This window comes from Lucilia cuprina, chromosome 5, assembly GCF_022045245.1.
Source record: "Lucilia cuprina isolate Lc7/37 chromosome 5, ASM2204524v1, whole genome shotgun sequence".
Classification (NCBI taxonomy): Eukaryota; Metazoa; Arthropoda; class Insecta; order Diptera; family Calliphoridae; genus Lucilia; species Lucilia cuprina.
Window position 1 is genome coordinate 3,246,309 of NC_060953.1, and position 15,057 is coordinate 3,261,365.

General features: G+C 33.6%; 2 protein-coding genes across 5 annotated transcripts; one reads left to right on the forward strand and one right to left on the reverse strand.

Annotated features, from left to right (window-relative positions):
• Window positions 1-1,305: 1,305 nt before the first annotated feature.
• Window positions 1,306-4,137, reverse strand: LOC111677664 (DNA ligase 1-like). Its single transcript, XM_046950926.1, has 2 exons — window positions 3,923-4,137; window positions 1,306-3,624 (listed from the first exon to the last, which is right to left on the reverse strand). The coding sequence occupies exon 2, from the start codon at window positions 3,551-3,553 to the stop codon at window positions 1,403-1,405; it is 2,151 nt and encodes a 716-aa protein (XP_046806882.1). The 5' UTR covers window positions 3,554-3,624; window positions 3,923-4,137; the 3' UTR covers window positions 1,306-1,402.
• On the forward strand, window positions 4,120-14,452 carry LOC111677668 (probable helicase with zinc finger domain). Of its 4 annotated transcripts, none has more exons than XM_023438832.2 (5): window positions 4,120-4,247; window positions 6,762-7,343; window positions 7,496-9,868; window positions 9,932-13,085; window positions 13,562-14,452. In XM_023438832.2, exons 2-5 carry the CDS (start codon window positions 7,035-7,037, stop codon window positions 14,359-14,361), a joined length of 6,636 nt encoding a protein of 2,211 aa, XP_023294600.2. In that variant the 5' UTR covers window positions 4,120-4,247; window positions 6,762-7,034; the 3' UTR covers window positions 14,362-14,452. The 4 variants fall into 4 exon arrangements, with proteins under 4 accessions (XP_023294600.2, XP_023294599.2, XP_023294601.2 ...); XM_023438831.2 differs by lacking the exon at window positions 4,120-4,247 and adding an exon at window positions 4,955-5,143; XM_023438833.2 differs by lacking the exon at window positions 4,120-4,247 and adding an exon at window positions 5,480-5,632.
• Window positions 14,453-15,057: the final 605 nt, after the last annotated feature.

The window sequence follows — 15,057 nt, forward strand, 5'->3', positions numbered from 1 at the left end:
TAGGCTAGGCTATAGACTAAACTATAGGCTGGACTATGGATAAGAATACAGACTAAACTTTAGACCAGATTTTAAACAAGACTATAGACAGACTGAACTTTAGAGTAGACTATAGCACAGACTATTGATAACACAAAAAAAAAAAGACTAAACTGCAAACCAGACCAGGCACGGCTCCAAAACCGAAAGATTTTCATACAAAATATAAAAAATAATAAAGAAAATAAGTGATAAAATAAAAGTTGCATCAGCTGTTTACACTTTTGAATTTCTTGCTCAAGTTTAAACCACCTCCATTGGGCGCTTAAACTAGCAAACAAAATTAACTAATTGAGTACACAAAAACAACTTTGGAGGATTAATTTTAATTTAATCTCTAATCATTTACCTAAAAATTGGCCCTAATATTCAAAACTATTGACTATAGTTTATTAAGAATAAAAAAATATATATTGGTTCTTAATTTTATATTATTTTTAAAATTTAAAACTTTTACAAATATTTTTGGGAATATGACATAATAATGATAATTAAATATGTATGACAAAATAAAAATATTTCTTAATAATAAAAGATTTCAGCAAAATCAAACAAATTATTATTTTTATAGTAATTAACAATAATCAGGACAAAAAATATAAAATTTTACAATTTTGTAATAAAATTCTAAAAAAAAATTTATAAATTATTAATATTTTTGGATTTTTTTTAGAAAATGATATTTTTTAGAAATTATATTTTATAGAAAATGATAATAATGATGATGTTTAATAATAAAACAATTAAAAAATGCTTAATTTTAATTCAAAAATTACATAATTATTTCATAGAAAATGTTAATGATGATGATAATAATTAAAGAAAAATTATTAAAATCTTAAATATTATTTTATAAAAAATGCTTTAAAAACATAAAATTTAAAAATATATAAAAAAATAATTAAAAATTTATTAGTAATAATGATGATGATATTAAATTTTAGAATAAGTACAAATTATCTTATATATAATAATAATGATATTTAAAACAAAAATTATTTAAAATAAAATTATAAAATAAAATAAAATATTTTTTTTTTTTAATTCTTTATTCAAATAAAAAAAAATTCATTAAAAATAATACAAAATAATTAATTAATTTTGAAACATGATAATTAAAATCTAATGATAATAATAATAATAATAATAATAATGATGATGCTAATAATAATTAATTTAAATTAATGATAACAATAACGTAAAAAACTATTTCAAATTGTTTTAAATTTATGCGAAAAAAAAAATAAAAAACAAGAAATAGTTTTTATCATAAATATTTAGTACTTAATCTCTATTTTTTTTCAATATACAAAACTTTTAAAAACTATTTAAACAAATAAATAAATATTTAAAGTTTTTTTCTCTAAAAACTACCCGCTCTTTTGGATCTGGCCTTTGTTTCTATTAACGTTAACTTTTCAGCCTTTTTTAAAGCCTCCTTAAACTTTTCTAGTTTTAAGTTTTCCTCTTCTTTCTCTAATTCCTCTAAGACCTGTTCCATATCATCGATTTTCTTGGCGTCTTCGTTGCTAGATTCTTGTAAAGTTTTCAAATTGTCCTTAATAGTTTTGTCTCTTTTTGTGAAGAACGAAAAGAAACCCGCCTTCTTTTTCTTGGTTTTCTTTTTATCTTGTTCTTCAGTTTGGTTTTTCTTATTGGACTCCTGGTTTGCTGTTGGTTTAGGACAAGAATTGTCTTTTTCCTTATTGGAACTTTTATTTTCTGCATTCGCATTTGTTTTCCTTTGCTCCTCTTCTTTCAAATTATTGTTATCTGTTGCTTCTTTTTTGCTGTCCTCTTCTTTTGGAACTATAATCTTATCAGCATTTTGTATATTATTATTTAAATCTTCGTTTTCCTTTTCTTTTTCTATAAAATCGTTTATTTTGTCTATATCTTTAGTCATTTTATTATTACCATTTTCTTTTATTTCTTTCTGTTCCATATTTTTAAATTCCTTATTTCTTTCTTTCATCAAATCTTCAATTCTATCTTCATTTTGAGTTTCCAAACCTTGCTTTCCTGCAAGAAGATCTTTCGGTTCCTTGTTGTTTTCTTGGTTAACTAAACTGTCCGTGGTTTCTTTTCCCTTTTCTAGATTTTTCTTAAAATTCTTATCTAAATAATTCGGAAGTATGATTCTTTTTGGAATTTCTTCTTCAATATCTAAATTGTCCTTTGCGTTCCCCTTAGAAACCGCTTTCTCTAAATCTTTTTTAATATTTTTCGTTGCTTCTGTATTTTTTTCATGCGATCTTTCTTCCTTTTGAATTAGCTCTTTCTCCTTTTTATTTTCATTAGTATCCTTTTCTTCTATTTTACTAGGAATCGGTACAAAAGGATATTTAATGGCATTCCAGATGGAATAAAAGAAACCTTCAGATTCCTCTTCCATTTTCTTTTCTTTTTCCTTCTCCAGTAGGATTTTTTTGCAGCTGCCATCATCATTTCTCTCACACATTAAATTACACAAGTGTTTCAGTTTCGGAAAGTCTATAGCCATCGAAGTTTCCAACAGCTGAGCCATGGCTTTGTCCTTCAAATCGATTTGTTTATAAAGTTTCATTTCAATAAGTTTCTTTTGTAATTCTTTATTTTCTTCAAATTCGGTTTTTATTGGTATTAAAGGGACTTTTAAAGATTTTAAGGATTTCTTTTCCGTTTTAGACATTTCTAAACCATGATGTATAATCTCGATTTCATTTATAATGATTAGAGGTATCTGAAAGTTTTCCGGTTTATAAAAAGGATATTTTTTAGGAGACGACAATATTTCTCTAGTTTCAATACTTGTAGTTTCATTGTAATTTTCAATGGAACTGTTTGCTGCTGTTTGAAATTCTTGTGTTTCATTTTCACTTGTTTCTTGCGGGCAAACGAAGGTGGAATTTGTTAAAGGTTTCATTTTGTAAGAGTTTTCGGTGCAAGTGTTGAGGTCTAAAATGCTGCTGTTCTCCTTTTTAGAGTCTTCGGAATAGTAACCACTGATTTGGGTAGATTCCCTACAGTTATAGGTTTCATTTTCATTTTGTATTCCATTAGAAAAAGTTTCAATTTCGAAAGTTGTTAAAGATGTTTGCTTTTTTTCTTGCAAGTCTTTATTTTCTTGTTCTTGACTTTTAGATATAAGTCCTTGGTTTATATTTTTATTATTTCCATTTTGTGTTTCCTTTTCAGTTGATTGTATTTCAATTTCACTTCTTTTTTGTCTCAGTTTAAGATTCCTTAAGTCATTTTTTAATTTTAACCAATTTTCAGTTTCAAAATCTGAATTATTTTCATTTTTAGTTAAAGTTTCATTTTCAGTTGTTTCGACTTTCAACTTACGTTCAGGGGAGGATGATGCTGGAGTTCTAGTTGGACATGATATTTGTTTACTATGAATAGTTTGTTCCTTTGTTTTAGAATTATTTGTATTATTCGCATGTTTGTTGCAGTAAAGACATTTGCCACGATTTTCTTTTCCAGAATTTTGATTTTCACAATGCAAAAATGGACTTCTTCTTTTAAGCATAGTTTCGGAAAAAGTTTTACGTTTAAGAGGAGTCAGTGTTTTATAAAACTCCTGATCGATTCTTAAGGAGTCTTGATTTAAAGTAATATTCATGATGCAATTTAAAAAATAAAAAATTAATAGAAAACAGAAAGCAATAAATTATTCACTAAACAAGTATATTGTTAATTAAGATTTGTTCGTTGTGGTTACTGTTAATTTCTTTTAAAAATTGATTTATTTTTATTTAATAGTTTTAATTTAACCCTTTTGTTTACATTGTAAGTCATCACAAACACTGTGCTATGTAAACCGTTACAAACAGTTGTTCGTTTCAGTATTTTTTTGCATTTAATGCATTTTTAAACAACTCTGAACGAAATATCTTACTTTTTTCCCAACAATTTTTGTCTACGGTGTATTTTAATATCTTCCCGTAAGGAATTTACATGTTTGTGTGTCGAATTCAGAAAATCTACCACTTTACAGGTTTAAAACCATATGGTTACTCTTTCTCGTTAATTTGACGTTTCTTTCTCTTTTGCCAAATTACTGAAATTAGATACGGCAGCACTATTAGTTTTTTGTGTAAATTCTTTTTGTACGTGATGTGCAGTTTTACGAATTTTATTTAATTTCATTTTCTTTAGAAAATATGTAAAAATTAGTGCATAAAATAGTTTTAAAACATTTTCTAACAAACTAAGAACATAAGGTGAGTGTTATTACGTTTAATTAATTAAACACAAATGACGTAATAACAAAAAGAAAAAACACATACAAAAAAATGTGAAAAAATAGTGTCTTGGCAAAACGAAAAAAAAATTGCAATGAAATACATACAGAGAAAAAACAGCTGTATACAAAAAAAAAGAAAAAAATATTGTTGATGAAAAAAAGTGGTGAAAAAAAGAAAATTTAAAAATATAAAAGTTCAATAAATTTAAAAATTAGAACAAAAAAATTGTAAATAATTTTTTTGTTATTTTGCTATGTTTATGCATAAAAATAGAAATAATAGATGTGCAGAAAAATTTTACAACATAAGTGGCCAGATTGTGTTTATTTTGCTTAAATGTTTAAAATAAAATTTATGTTATAAAATATAATTAGATTTTATAATTTATAATATAAATTATATTTTTAAAGTAAAAATTTTGTAATTGTTTTATTTTGTTGATAGTTATTAAAAAGTTAATAAAAAATAATTATGTTTTATTAAAACATATGGCAGCCTTATCATTTTTTTGTTTGATGCCTTTCGTTTTGTTTTTTTGACACTTGACATTATAGTGTTAACATAAATATTTGCAAATTTTAAGGTAACCATTCAGGTAAACAAATAACTGAAAGTTTAATTATGGTTTTTAATAAATAAAAGTAATATAAAACAATTATTATCAAAATAATAAAATGTTATTTTATTTATATGTAATTTTGTGTACAAAATTATAATTAAATTGTGGTATTATTACAGTTAACTTATATTAAAACTCCTTTTTCTAAAAACCGATTACCTGTTTCTAAATTATTAACGGTTATTTACTAACTCTTTAGCACTATGCGGTGTCTCTTTACTCGACCCGATATACGACAGCAAAGAAACGACGGGTATGATTTTTTCTATAAATTATTTTGCTTATATTTTGCCATTAATTTAACTAAATTATGTGTTATTTGTTTTAACTAAAATGTTAACTTTAAGAAAAATTAATTGTTCTACTTTAAAACAAGTGAAAATTAAAAATAAGGTCGCCTACCCATTAGAAAAAAATGACTGTACACTAAGAATGGAGAAAAAATGAGAAAAAAGTGAAGAGAAGTAAAATAAAAAAAACAAAAAATAATTGCAAAAAAAATGTCAAAGAAAAACATAAATATTTAAAAAAAGTTAAAAGAAAAATAATGAGAAAATATAAAAAAATTAAAAAGAATTATTAAAATAATAAAAAATATTAAAGATTAAAAAGAAATGCAAAATCGAAATAAACAAAAAGCCGGTGTCTTTAAAGATTTTATTTTTTTTATTACCTGCAAAAAGTAAAGCATAAAAGAAACTTAAAAATTTTATTTGCCGCATGGTCCACCTTCTGGCTAAAGGTATCTGCATATAAGTTTGCCTTTCTATTTGCAAATTTTTCGTTTAATCAACGATTTATACAAGAATTTATTTTTTTTAATTTCAAATGGAATTTGCAAATTTTATGGTGCCACTAGTGTATCCATATATCAAGTATAATCAGGAGAAGCTTGTTACAGCGAAACTGCAACTACGCACAAATTGCGAAGTAGAAACAAGGTTCTCAAAGCGCTAGCCGGCAGCACCTGGGGAATGGACAAAGAAACCTTGTTGGCTACCTATAAAACAATTGGCCGGTCAGTGGTCAATTATGCTGGACCAGTGTGGTCTCCATCGCTTGTCCTGAAGAGTGAAACCCAAGGGAGAAATATTCAAAAGCTGCCAAAATGCCGCCCTAAGGATTGTAACGGGCTGCATGCAAATAACCTCAGAACACCATCTGTTGCAACAACAACAACAGCGAAACCTAATACAAAATTATAAGCTGAAAGGACTGAGTTTTTCCCAAACGAAAAGTCTTTATAACCTCAAGTCATGTCCCATTGAAAATCCAAATGTAACCTTCATAGTTTGTGTTATCTTGGTGATTTGCACATAAATTTGCATTTCCATTTTTAATTTCGCGAGTTATTCAACATTTTGTATATTATCTTCATAGTTTGTGTTTAAGTTCAAATGGAATTTTCTAAATCTGCTAAAGATCAAATAAGCTGGAAGTATTACAGTTAGCAGTTTGTTAACCAAAAGCTCTTAAACTAATGGGAACTTTCTTTGATCCAAAAAACTCTTTAAACCAATGGCAACTTTTCTTAGATCCAAATAATCATCTTCAGGACAAGTTTGTTAATCAAAAGTTCTTTAAACTAATGTCAACTTTTCGTAGATCTAAATAATACTAAAGATATTCTTTCCAGTTGTATTGTGTCCAAATTTCGTAAAAAAAGTAAAACTGTTGGAAAATTTCATAAAATATTTATACATGAGAGTCAACTTTTCGTAGTTTCCAATATAAATGCTTTGCCCAATAACGTTTAGCCTTAGCCCTTATACAAGGACTTCAGACTTATATTAAATTATTATTTCAATTAAAATTTTAATTATTTCTTTCAATATTTACATTTTATTTTCCTTTAATTTTTCTTCTTTTAGATTTTTTTCAAATAACTATTATTTTTTCTTCGTCAAAATGTCCTAACTAAGCATGTATAAAACTTTTAATAAAACAATTAAAAGAACAAGTGTAAATTATAATTGTAAATTAAGTAAATCAACAACCAACAACAACAATAACAAACGTCTAAGGTGTAAAACCTTTAAAACGACAAAATTGTTTTGTTTTATTTTTAAATAAAAACAACAACAATAAAATATAATTAATTAAAAAAAACGACTTGAAGTATATACTCATCCTAACACACAGACATGTCCGACAAGGAAATGCAGGCTCATGACAATGTCAGATGGCGTAATTGGTCTCGTGCTGCTACTCTTTATGATCAGATTCTCTCATCTCCCCCGCTAGTTAGTAATCGTGCTCAAAAAGATCGTCATATTATTTGTCTATTGGGCCGCTGTGAGTGTCTATTGGAGTTGGGTAAATATGAATCATGTTTGAATGACGCCCGTAAAGTATTGTCAATGTTAAGTGAACAACAAACGGATTGTTTGGCCAGTGTATCGCGAACAAGACGATGGCTGGTGCATGCCTTGTGCAAATTGAAAAAGTATACGGTAAGTGTAACATGAATTCGATTATACTTTAATAATGACATTTTGAATGTTAATAACTTGAACTGAACTAGATTTCAACTAGAAATGGGCTGAAGCAGATCTGAACTAGAGTTACGTTTTTTTACTAATTTTGTTTATTAATGTCATTCTAGGAAGCCGAAAAACTATTAACCGAATGGATATCTGAACTCCAGCAACAACAGGGGTTTGGTGATATTTGCAAGACTTTAGAACGCTATAAATCCGTTATACAAATGCTTAATGGTGGCAATAAATCAACACAAAAGATACACAATTCCCGCTTAGAAGATGAGATGAATATACTCGATACCAAACTAGATCATTGGGCCACAAATAATCTGCCCTTAGACAAATACAGTAAACCGCTTAGTAATAAAGGCATCAAAAAGCGTGAAAACCCCACACAAAATGGCGCCAGCAATAATATAACAGCCGTAATGCAAAAAAATACCGATCTTCTGGCGGCCCTTAAAGTGTCAGGCAGTAATAAGTCTATAAGCGATGATAGTACAGGCGGTGGGGAAAATGGTAATAGTACAACCTGTTCGTATTGTGCTATAACCTTTAACTCACGCAATGAGCTGAGGCAACATTGTCAAACCGAGGCTCACCAAAATGTGATTATGTCCGATGAGGGACGAGATTGGAAGTGGAGACCACCTCCTCGTGGCTTTACACTCGACTCCTATAGTCTGTGTGAGTCATGGACGGAATCGCAATTGTGTCATTATGGCAATCAATGTGTAGAGGCTCATGGAGTCGATGAACTTAACGAATGGAAAGATCGTTTCGAATACCGACGTATGCGTGTGCAGAAAGCTTGTGAGAAGGAGCTTTATGGCAAATCCTACACAGAGTTGGTATTAGAGAGATGGATACAGTCGACAGTGCCCGAGAAAATCATGTCGGAAAAAGTGGAGGGCATAGAGGCACAATGTGAACAGGATTTGGTAACCAGCATAAGCTCAAAGTCTTCTAAGCGTGAGTGGGTGTTTATTTTAAGAACTAACAATAAACCTTTAAAAGCGGTGGCTCTACTGCAAGATGCTCATCGTAGTCATTTTGCCATAAAAAGCATTAAAACCGGCGAAACCACTATTGAATTGGATACCAAAACTAATCAAGAATGGGTCTCCAATAAACACTCAGCTTCTGCCTCTGCAACATCCTCTGTATCCTCTCTCCTAAACTGTTCGGTGGACAAGGAGGAGGTAGCAAAAAAACCTTTAGAGAATTCAGAAGCAAACACTGCCTTGCAGTCGCTAATGGAACATCAGGTGACTTTGGAGTTTCATACCGAAATCTATGGTACTTTTCGTCAAGCAGTTTGTTTTGATTTCGGCTCTGAGCCTCTGCTGGTTAGACACTTGTGTGTAGATGTAGTGCCCGTCAGTGACGCCGAGAAGATAGAGGAAATACGACGTGATATCATTAATAGTTCGGCCACCAGATGGGATGTTTCCAATACACAATTGGTTAAATTTGAGACCACAATCGGCTCACACATGAAGACTGAAGCTTATCTCAATGATTTGAAGCATGAAAAGGAAATGCTAGAGCGTTATCCCTGCCCAAGAGCTCAAACTTTTACCCTCACCCAGTCCACATTGGACAAGCGCTTGACACAAAACAACTATCGTTCACGCATACATGAACTGCTGTATGTAGAGGAGATAGCACGTTATGAACAAATTGCTCGTTTTAATTTACGCACCAAACTGGGTGTGACTTCCAATTATATCTTGACACCAGCTGGCATGGCGACTAGTACTGCCAAGTATTCGTTATCGGGTGAATTGTTTGCCTTAATGCATTTGGGTAAAGATGTTTCGGAAGACACATCAGCGGGTCGCTTGATTCTTTCCAATTGTTTAAGTGTTTATATATCACCCGTAGAGGAAGCAAATGTAGAAACAAAGGATAAAAAGCGCAAAGTTTACGAGGCTGTCATAGAGGATAAGGGTAAAAATGTGATCTATTTGAAGTTGGGTTCTAAATGCGTGGAAGGCATGCAGTTAAAATCGGATACCGAGATTTTGGTGGATATACAATTTCAATTAAATCGTTTGCCCTATTGTGAATGGCATCATGCGGTCGATAAGATTACAGATTTTAAAATTATCTTTCCTGCCACTGAAATAGAACCCAATATACCCTGGACTCCGAAAAAACAATGGTCTGAGACATGTGAGCCCAAATTAAATGCCAAACAAAGAGAAGCCGTTAATGCTATAACCACCTCGTTGAGCATAAAACTGCCTCCTATTCTACTAATAGGACCATTTGGCACTGGTAAAACCTATACCTTGGCACAGGCTATAAAACAGTTATTAACACAGCCGGAGGCCAAGATATTAATATGTACCCACTCTAATTCTGCGGCAGATTTATATATCAAAGAATATTTACATCCATGGATAGAGGCCGGTCTAGAAGAGGCCACTCCTTTGAGGGTGTACTATCACAAACGTTGGGTTGCCACGGTCAATAGTGTAGTTCAAAAGGTTAGTTTGTTAGCTAAACTAAAGTGTTAAAAATGTTATTGTTTTCCTTTTATTATTTTACAGTATTGTATCACTGATGGCGCTGGTAACTTTAGGCGTCCCACCGTTGAGGACATTATGAAACATCGTATTGTGGTGGTCACCCTAAATATTTCCATGGAATTGGCCAATCTTGATCTCCCTAAGGGTTATTTTACCCACATATTCCTCGATGAAGCTGCCCAGGCTATGGAATGTGAAGCGATTATGCCTTTAGCTTTAGCCAATGACAGTACACGCATCGTTTTAGCTGGTGATCACATGCAAATGAGTCCTGAGCTATTTTCAGCCTTCGCCAAAGAGCGTAAGTTGCACATTTCTCTGCTAGAACGTTTATACGATCATTATCCTTCGAATTTTCCCTGCAAAATACTCTTATGTGAAAACTATCGTGCCCATGAAGCTATTATTAAATTCACTTCCGAGTTGTTTTATGAACAAAAGCTTATAGCTTCGGGTAAACAGCCAAGACATGAGAAATTCTATCCTTTAACGTTTTTTACCACTAGAGGAGAAGATGTTCAGGATAAAAATTCCACGGCTTTCTATAATAATGCAGAGGTTTATGAGGTGGTGGAAAGAGTATCCGAGTTGCGCAAAAAGTGGCCTAGTTCTTGGGGAAAAATGAATGATGCCAGCATAGGCATTATGACACCCTATTCGGATCAAGTGTTTCGCATACGTTTAGAGTTGAGAAAACGTAGAATGGGTGGCATTTCCGTTGAACGTGTACTCAATGTCCAGGGTAAACAATTTCGAGCAGTATTTCTCTCTACCGTACGTACCCGACGAACCTGTTTGCCTAGTAATGCAGGGGGTGGTGGACCCGGTTTTCCTGGCCAGTCAAATAACTCTAGCGAAGATGCTGATTATGGTTTTTTGAGTAATTCCAAGCTATTGAATACCGCCATTACCAGAGCTCAAAGTTTGGTGGCAGTTGTGGGAGATCCGGTAGCTTTGTGTTCCATAGGACGTTGTCGTAAGGTGTGGGAACGTTTTATAGAGATATGCGATGAAAATAAATCTCTGTTTGGATTGACTATGTGGCAATTACGTTCCCAGTTGGATGGTGTTGAGCTGAAACGTGGTTATGTTTTAAATCCTTTAGCGCCCGAGTTTATACCACGTTCTCTGCAACCCGAAGCTTATCTCAGAGATCAGGCTGCCATGTATTTGGCTATGACAGCAAATAATCATCATCCCATGGGACCTCATCCAGGACATCATCATGGACCTGCCGGAATGGGTGCGCCACATCCCAGTTTATTAGCAGCAGGTGGTGGTGGGCAGATACCTCCTCATCATGCCGCCCAACAAATGCCTCATATGTATGGCCCTCATACAGCAGCAGCTGCTGCCTACAATGCCGCTGCTGCTGCAGCCGCGGTGATGATGAATCAGGGTATGGTGGCTGGAAAAGGAGGGCATCATTTCCATGGACATCCCAATCACATGCCCATGAGAGCAATAGGCCCTCCACCTTCAGCCGGAGGACCGCAACAACAGCCCCAGCCTCCTCCACCCATGAGTGGGCAACAATTTAACCCGCGTGGTCCACCACCGCCAACCGTACATCTGGGACAAGCTCCAAACCCCGGAACAGCAAATCAATTCTCCCAATACATGCCCTGGCAACATGCCCAGCAACAACTGCGTCCTCCCGGAGCTGCCGGAAACTTTTCTTCTTCAGCTGGTCAACAACCGGGAGTACCAACGGCCCAAAACCCCAATGCCAGTCTATGGGGACCTCCGCCTCAAACCAATCCTTGGAGTGTATTACCAAAACAAACTCAATTACAGCAACAACAATCTTCTAATAACTCCGGCGCCAATGGCCGACAAATGCCACCACAACAAACGGCCCAGAATATAAGAGGCAACAGTGTGCCTTTGCAGCCACCACCGCCTTTGCCAAACCAACAGCAACAACAACAAATGCGCAATAATCCCAATGATTTGGGTTTCTTGGCCAATAAGGCCTTATATGCCGGCAAACAGCATCCAGGACAACAAGGCAATCAAGTACCGCCGCCTCAGGCCCACGGCAACTTTGCCGGCTTTGGCCAGGGCCAAGTGCCACCACCACCGCCTGCCAATCAACTGCAGTTAATGAATCAAAGAAGTATGAGTGGCATACCCAATGGACCCATTTCTCCCATGGATCCCTTTATGCCACGCCCTCCAACAGCAGCAGGTGCACCTACACAAAATGCATTTTTCGGACAAAACAATCTACCCGGACAATTAAAAGATAAAGACTTTCAATTTCTCAATAACGTACATGTGCCGCTCAACATTGGTGGCAGCATGTTTCAAGCACAACCACCACCGCCCAATGCCATGGTGGGTTCAGCGAATAAACAACAATCTCCTACGGCTTTACGATTTCCTCAACCGCATGAATATGCCTCTCTTTTGCCGCCCAATGTTAATATCTATGAAATGGCCTTCGAACCAAAAGAATCCCAATATAAATGGTACTTAAAACTATTGGAGACACAGGGTCAAGAGGCTGCCAATAAATTCACTGAGGTCCTGCGGCAGGTTAGTGCCATGATGCAGCAACAACAACAGCAGCAGCAACCGCCCCAGGTAAATAAACCACCTCCCCAACACATGCAACAGGCCTATCTACAAGCTGCTGGCAATTCAGCTGCCCAACCGGGTCAACAACAGCTAATGCCACGTGACAACTTTATGCAACCACTCATGAACTATCAACAGCAGCAACAGGCTCAACAGCAAAGAAACATGAATCCTTATATGGGTCCTACAGGATCGGGAAATCTCCTGCAAGCTCCCCTTAATTTAGCTGCAGTAAATGATGATACACCTCCCTTGGATATTAATTTCAATCAACAAATTGATATGGTCTTCAATTCCATTATTAATGGCAATGAAATAAGCCAACCTATATTACGTGATCTCTTTGGTGTGGGTGGTGGTAGCAGCAACAATGCTGCTAGCATGAATGGTGATTTACTTTTAAATACCGGCAATGCGTCCTCCTCCAATACAATTATGACAGGCAGTAAAATGTTTCCAACTATTGGTGGTGGTAATGGTCAAACGTCAGGTGGTAATATGTCTAAAATGTCAGGGCCACCTAATATGATGGGCATGCCCACTCCTCAGCAACAACAGACCGCCAATCATCATGGCGGTTATATGACAAACAGTAAGTACTAGAACTGAACTAGAACTAAACTAGAACTGAACTAGAACTGAACTAGAACTGAACTAGAACTGAACTAGAACTGAACTAGAACTGAACTAGAACTGAACTAGAACTGAACTAGAACTGAACTAGAACTGAACTAGAACTGAACTAGAACTGAACTAGAACTGAACTAGAACTGAACTAGAACTGAACTAGAACTGAACTAGAACTGAACTAGAACTGAACTAGAACTGAACTAGAACTGAACTAGAACTGAACTAGAACTGAACTAGAACTGAACTTGAACTGAACTAGAACTGAACTAGAACTGAACTAGAACTGAACTGAACTAGAACTGAACTAGAACTGAACTAGAACTGAACTAGAACTGAACTAGAACTGCACTAGAACTGAACTTGAACTGAACTTGAACTGAACTAAAATAATGCTGAACTAGACATTTATTATCATTTTTTTCTTTACTTCTTTCATAGATGCCCTTATGAACAACAAAGACTATTTAATGGGTGGTCCACCAGGAGGTGGCGGTGGTGGTTCAAGCTCATCAAATTCTTCCTCTGTGCCTCTGTACAGACGTCAGGGTTTGCCCATGGGCAATGGACATCATCACCTCAACAGCACTGGTAATTCTAGTAATTCTACTGGCGGTCATTCTCTGTCCTCCTCCACACCAGAGAACATGCTTACCGGCAGTCCTAATGATATTTTAGCTGGTCTAACCACTGGTTCTAGCACCTTAATTGAGGCATTATTCCAGCAAGATCAACAGCAAAATAATACCACTTTACAGAAATTACTTTACAATAATTTCAATGCTACGGGACTTAAGAATGACATGGATTTGTTTATGGGCAATAATGCTTTTGTGGCTGGTCTTGGCGATGGCATTAATAATACATTTCATACACAAAATTTCCAACAGCAGCAGCAGCAACAACAGCAGCAACAGGCTAATAATTTAGCACAACAACATCCTGCCAATAATCCGGTGGTAAGTAGTGGTGATAATCGTAATACTACTTATGCAGCCGTCTTAAGTCAAGGACCACAACAAGCGGATGCTGCTCTACAGCAGCATCAACATAATCATCATCAACACAATTTTCCACACAACTCTATGGTGGCCAATCTAAGTGGCAATGGTTTAGGTTTGGGTCTAACCGTGGGAGCTGCTGCCAATAATGGAGGTGTTGAGGCCGGCGAAAAGGATCCCTTTGCTGCCATACGTGAACTGGGTCAAGGTACGAATGGTTTTTATAATTATTTTCAATAAGAAATAAGAATTTGGTAAAAACAAGTTTCAATAGACTTTTCTTAGAAAAAAACGGGCCTTTAAATAAGAAACGTTTAGGGTTAGAAGAAAATTTTTGAGAAGAGGAGAGAGAGACCTTTATTTTTTGGCTAACAAAAATTGAAGTTTTTTTAATTTAATTTAAATTTTTCTTTTTTTTAGTTTTTAGTTAAATTTATGCATTTCTTTTTAGGCTGAAAATTATTTTAATATTATTTTTTTGTATATTATTACTTTTAATTTTTAGTTTATTTAATTAACACAAACACGTTTACTTTTTAAAAGGCCCATTTTTGGAAGATAAAAAGTTTGGCAAGAAACTTGTTATTTGATTTTTGTGTTAAGTCGTTAAATGACTTTATTTTAATGTTCTCTTTTTTTTGATTATGAAGAATTATTATTAAAATAATTTAGTTATTGAATATATATATGTTTAATTAACAAACATTATTAATATTAAAGTTATTATAAACAAATGAAAAAAATTAAGTATAAAAAAAAAAAACAAACAAAAAAACTGCAAACAAAATATATTAAACAATTATTTAAACTATAATAATTTGTAAGAAATAAAACTAATAAGAAATTATAATAATGCACACGGAAAAAAATATATATAAAAATATAAAAAAAAACAAAAAAATTAAACCCCTAATGTTTAAAACAAAGTTAAAAAGC

Bases quoted from the DNA above. Each gene is read 5' to 3' on its own strand.
- LOC111677664 (XM_046950926.1), bottom strand. From the start codon at position 3,553: ATGCTTAAAAGAAGAAGTCCATTTTTGCATTGTGAAAATCAAAATTCT.
- LOC111677668 (XM_023438832.2), top strand. From the start codon at position 7,035: ATGTCCGACAAGGAAATGCAGGCTCATGACAATGTCAGATGGCGTAAT. The intron at 7,344-7,495 runs GTAAGTGTAACA...ATGTCATTCTAG, and splicing joins GCAAATTGAAAAAGTATACG to GAAGCCGAAAAACTATTAAC. The intron at 9,869-9,931 runs GTTAGTTTGTTA...ATTATTTTACAG, and splicing joins TCAATAGTGTAGTTCAAAAG to TATTGTATCACTGATGGCGC.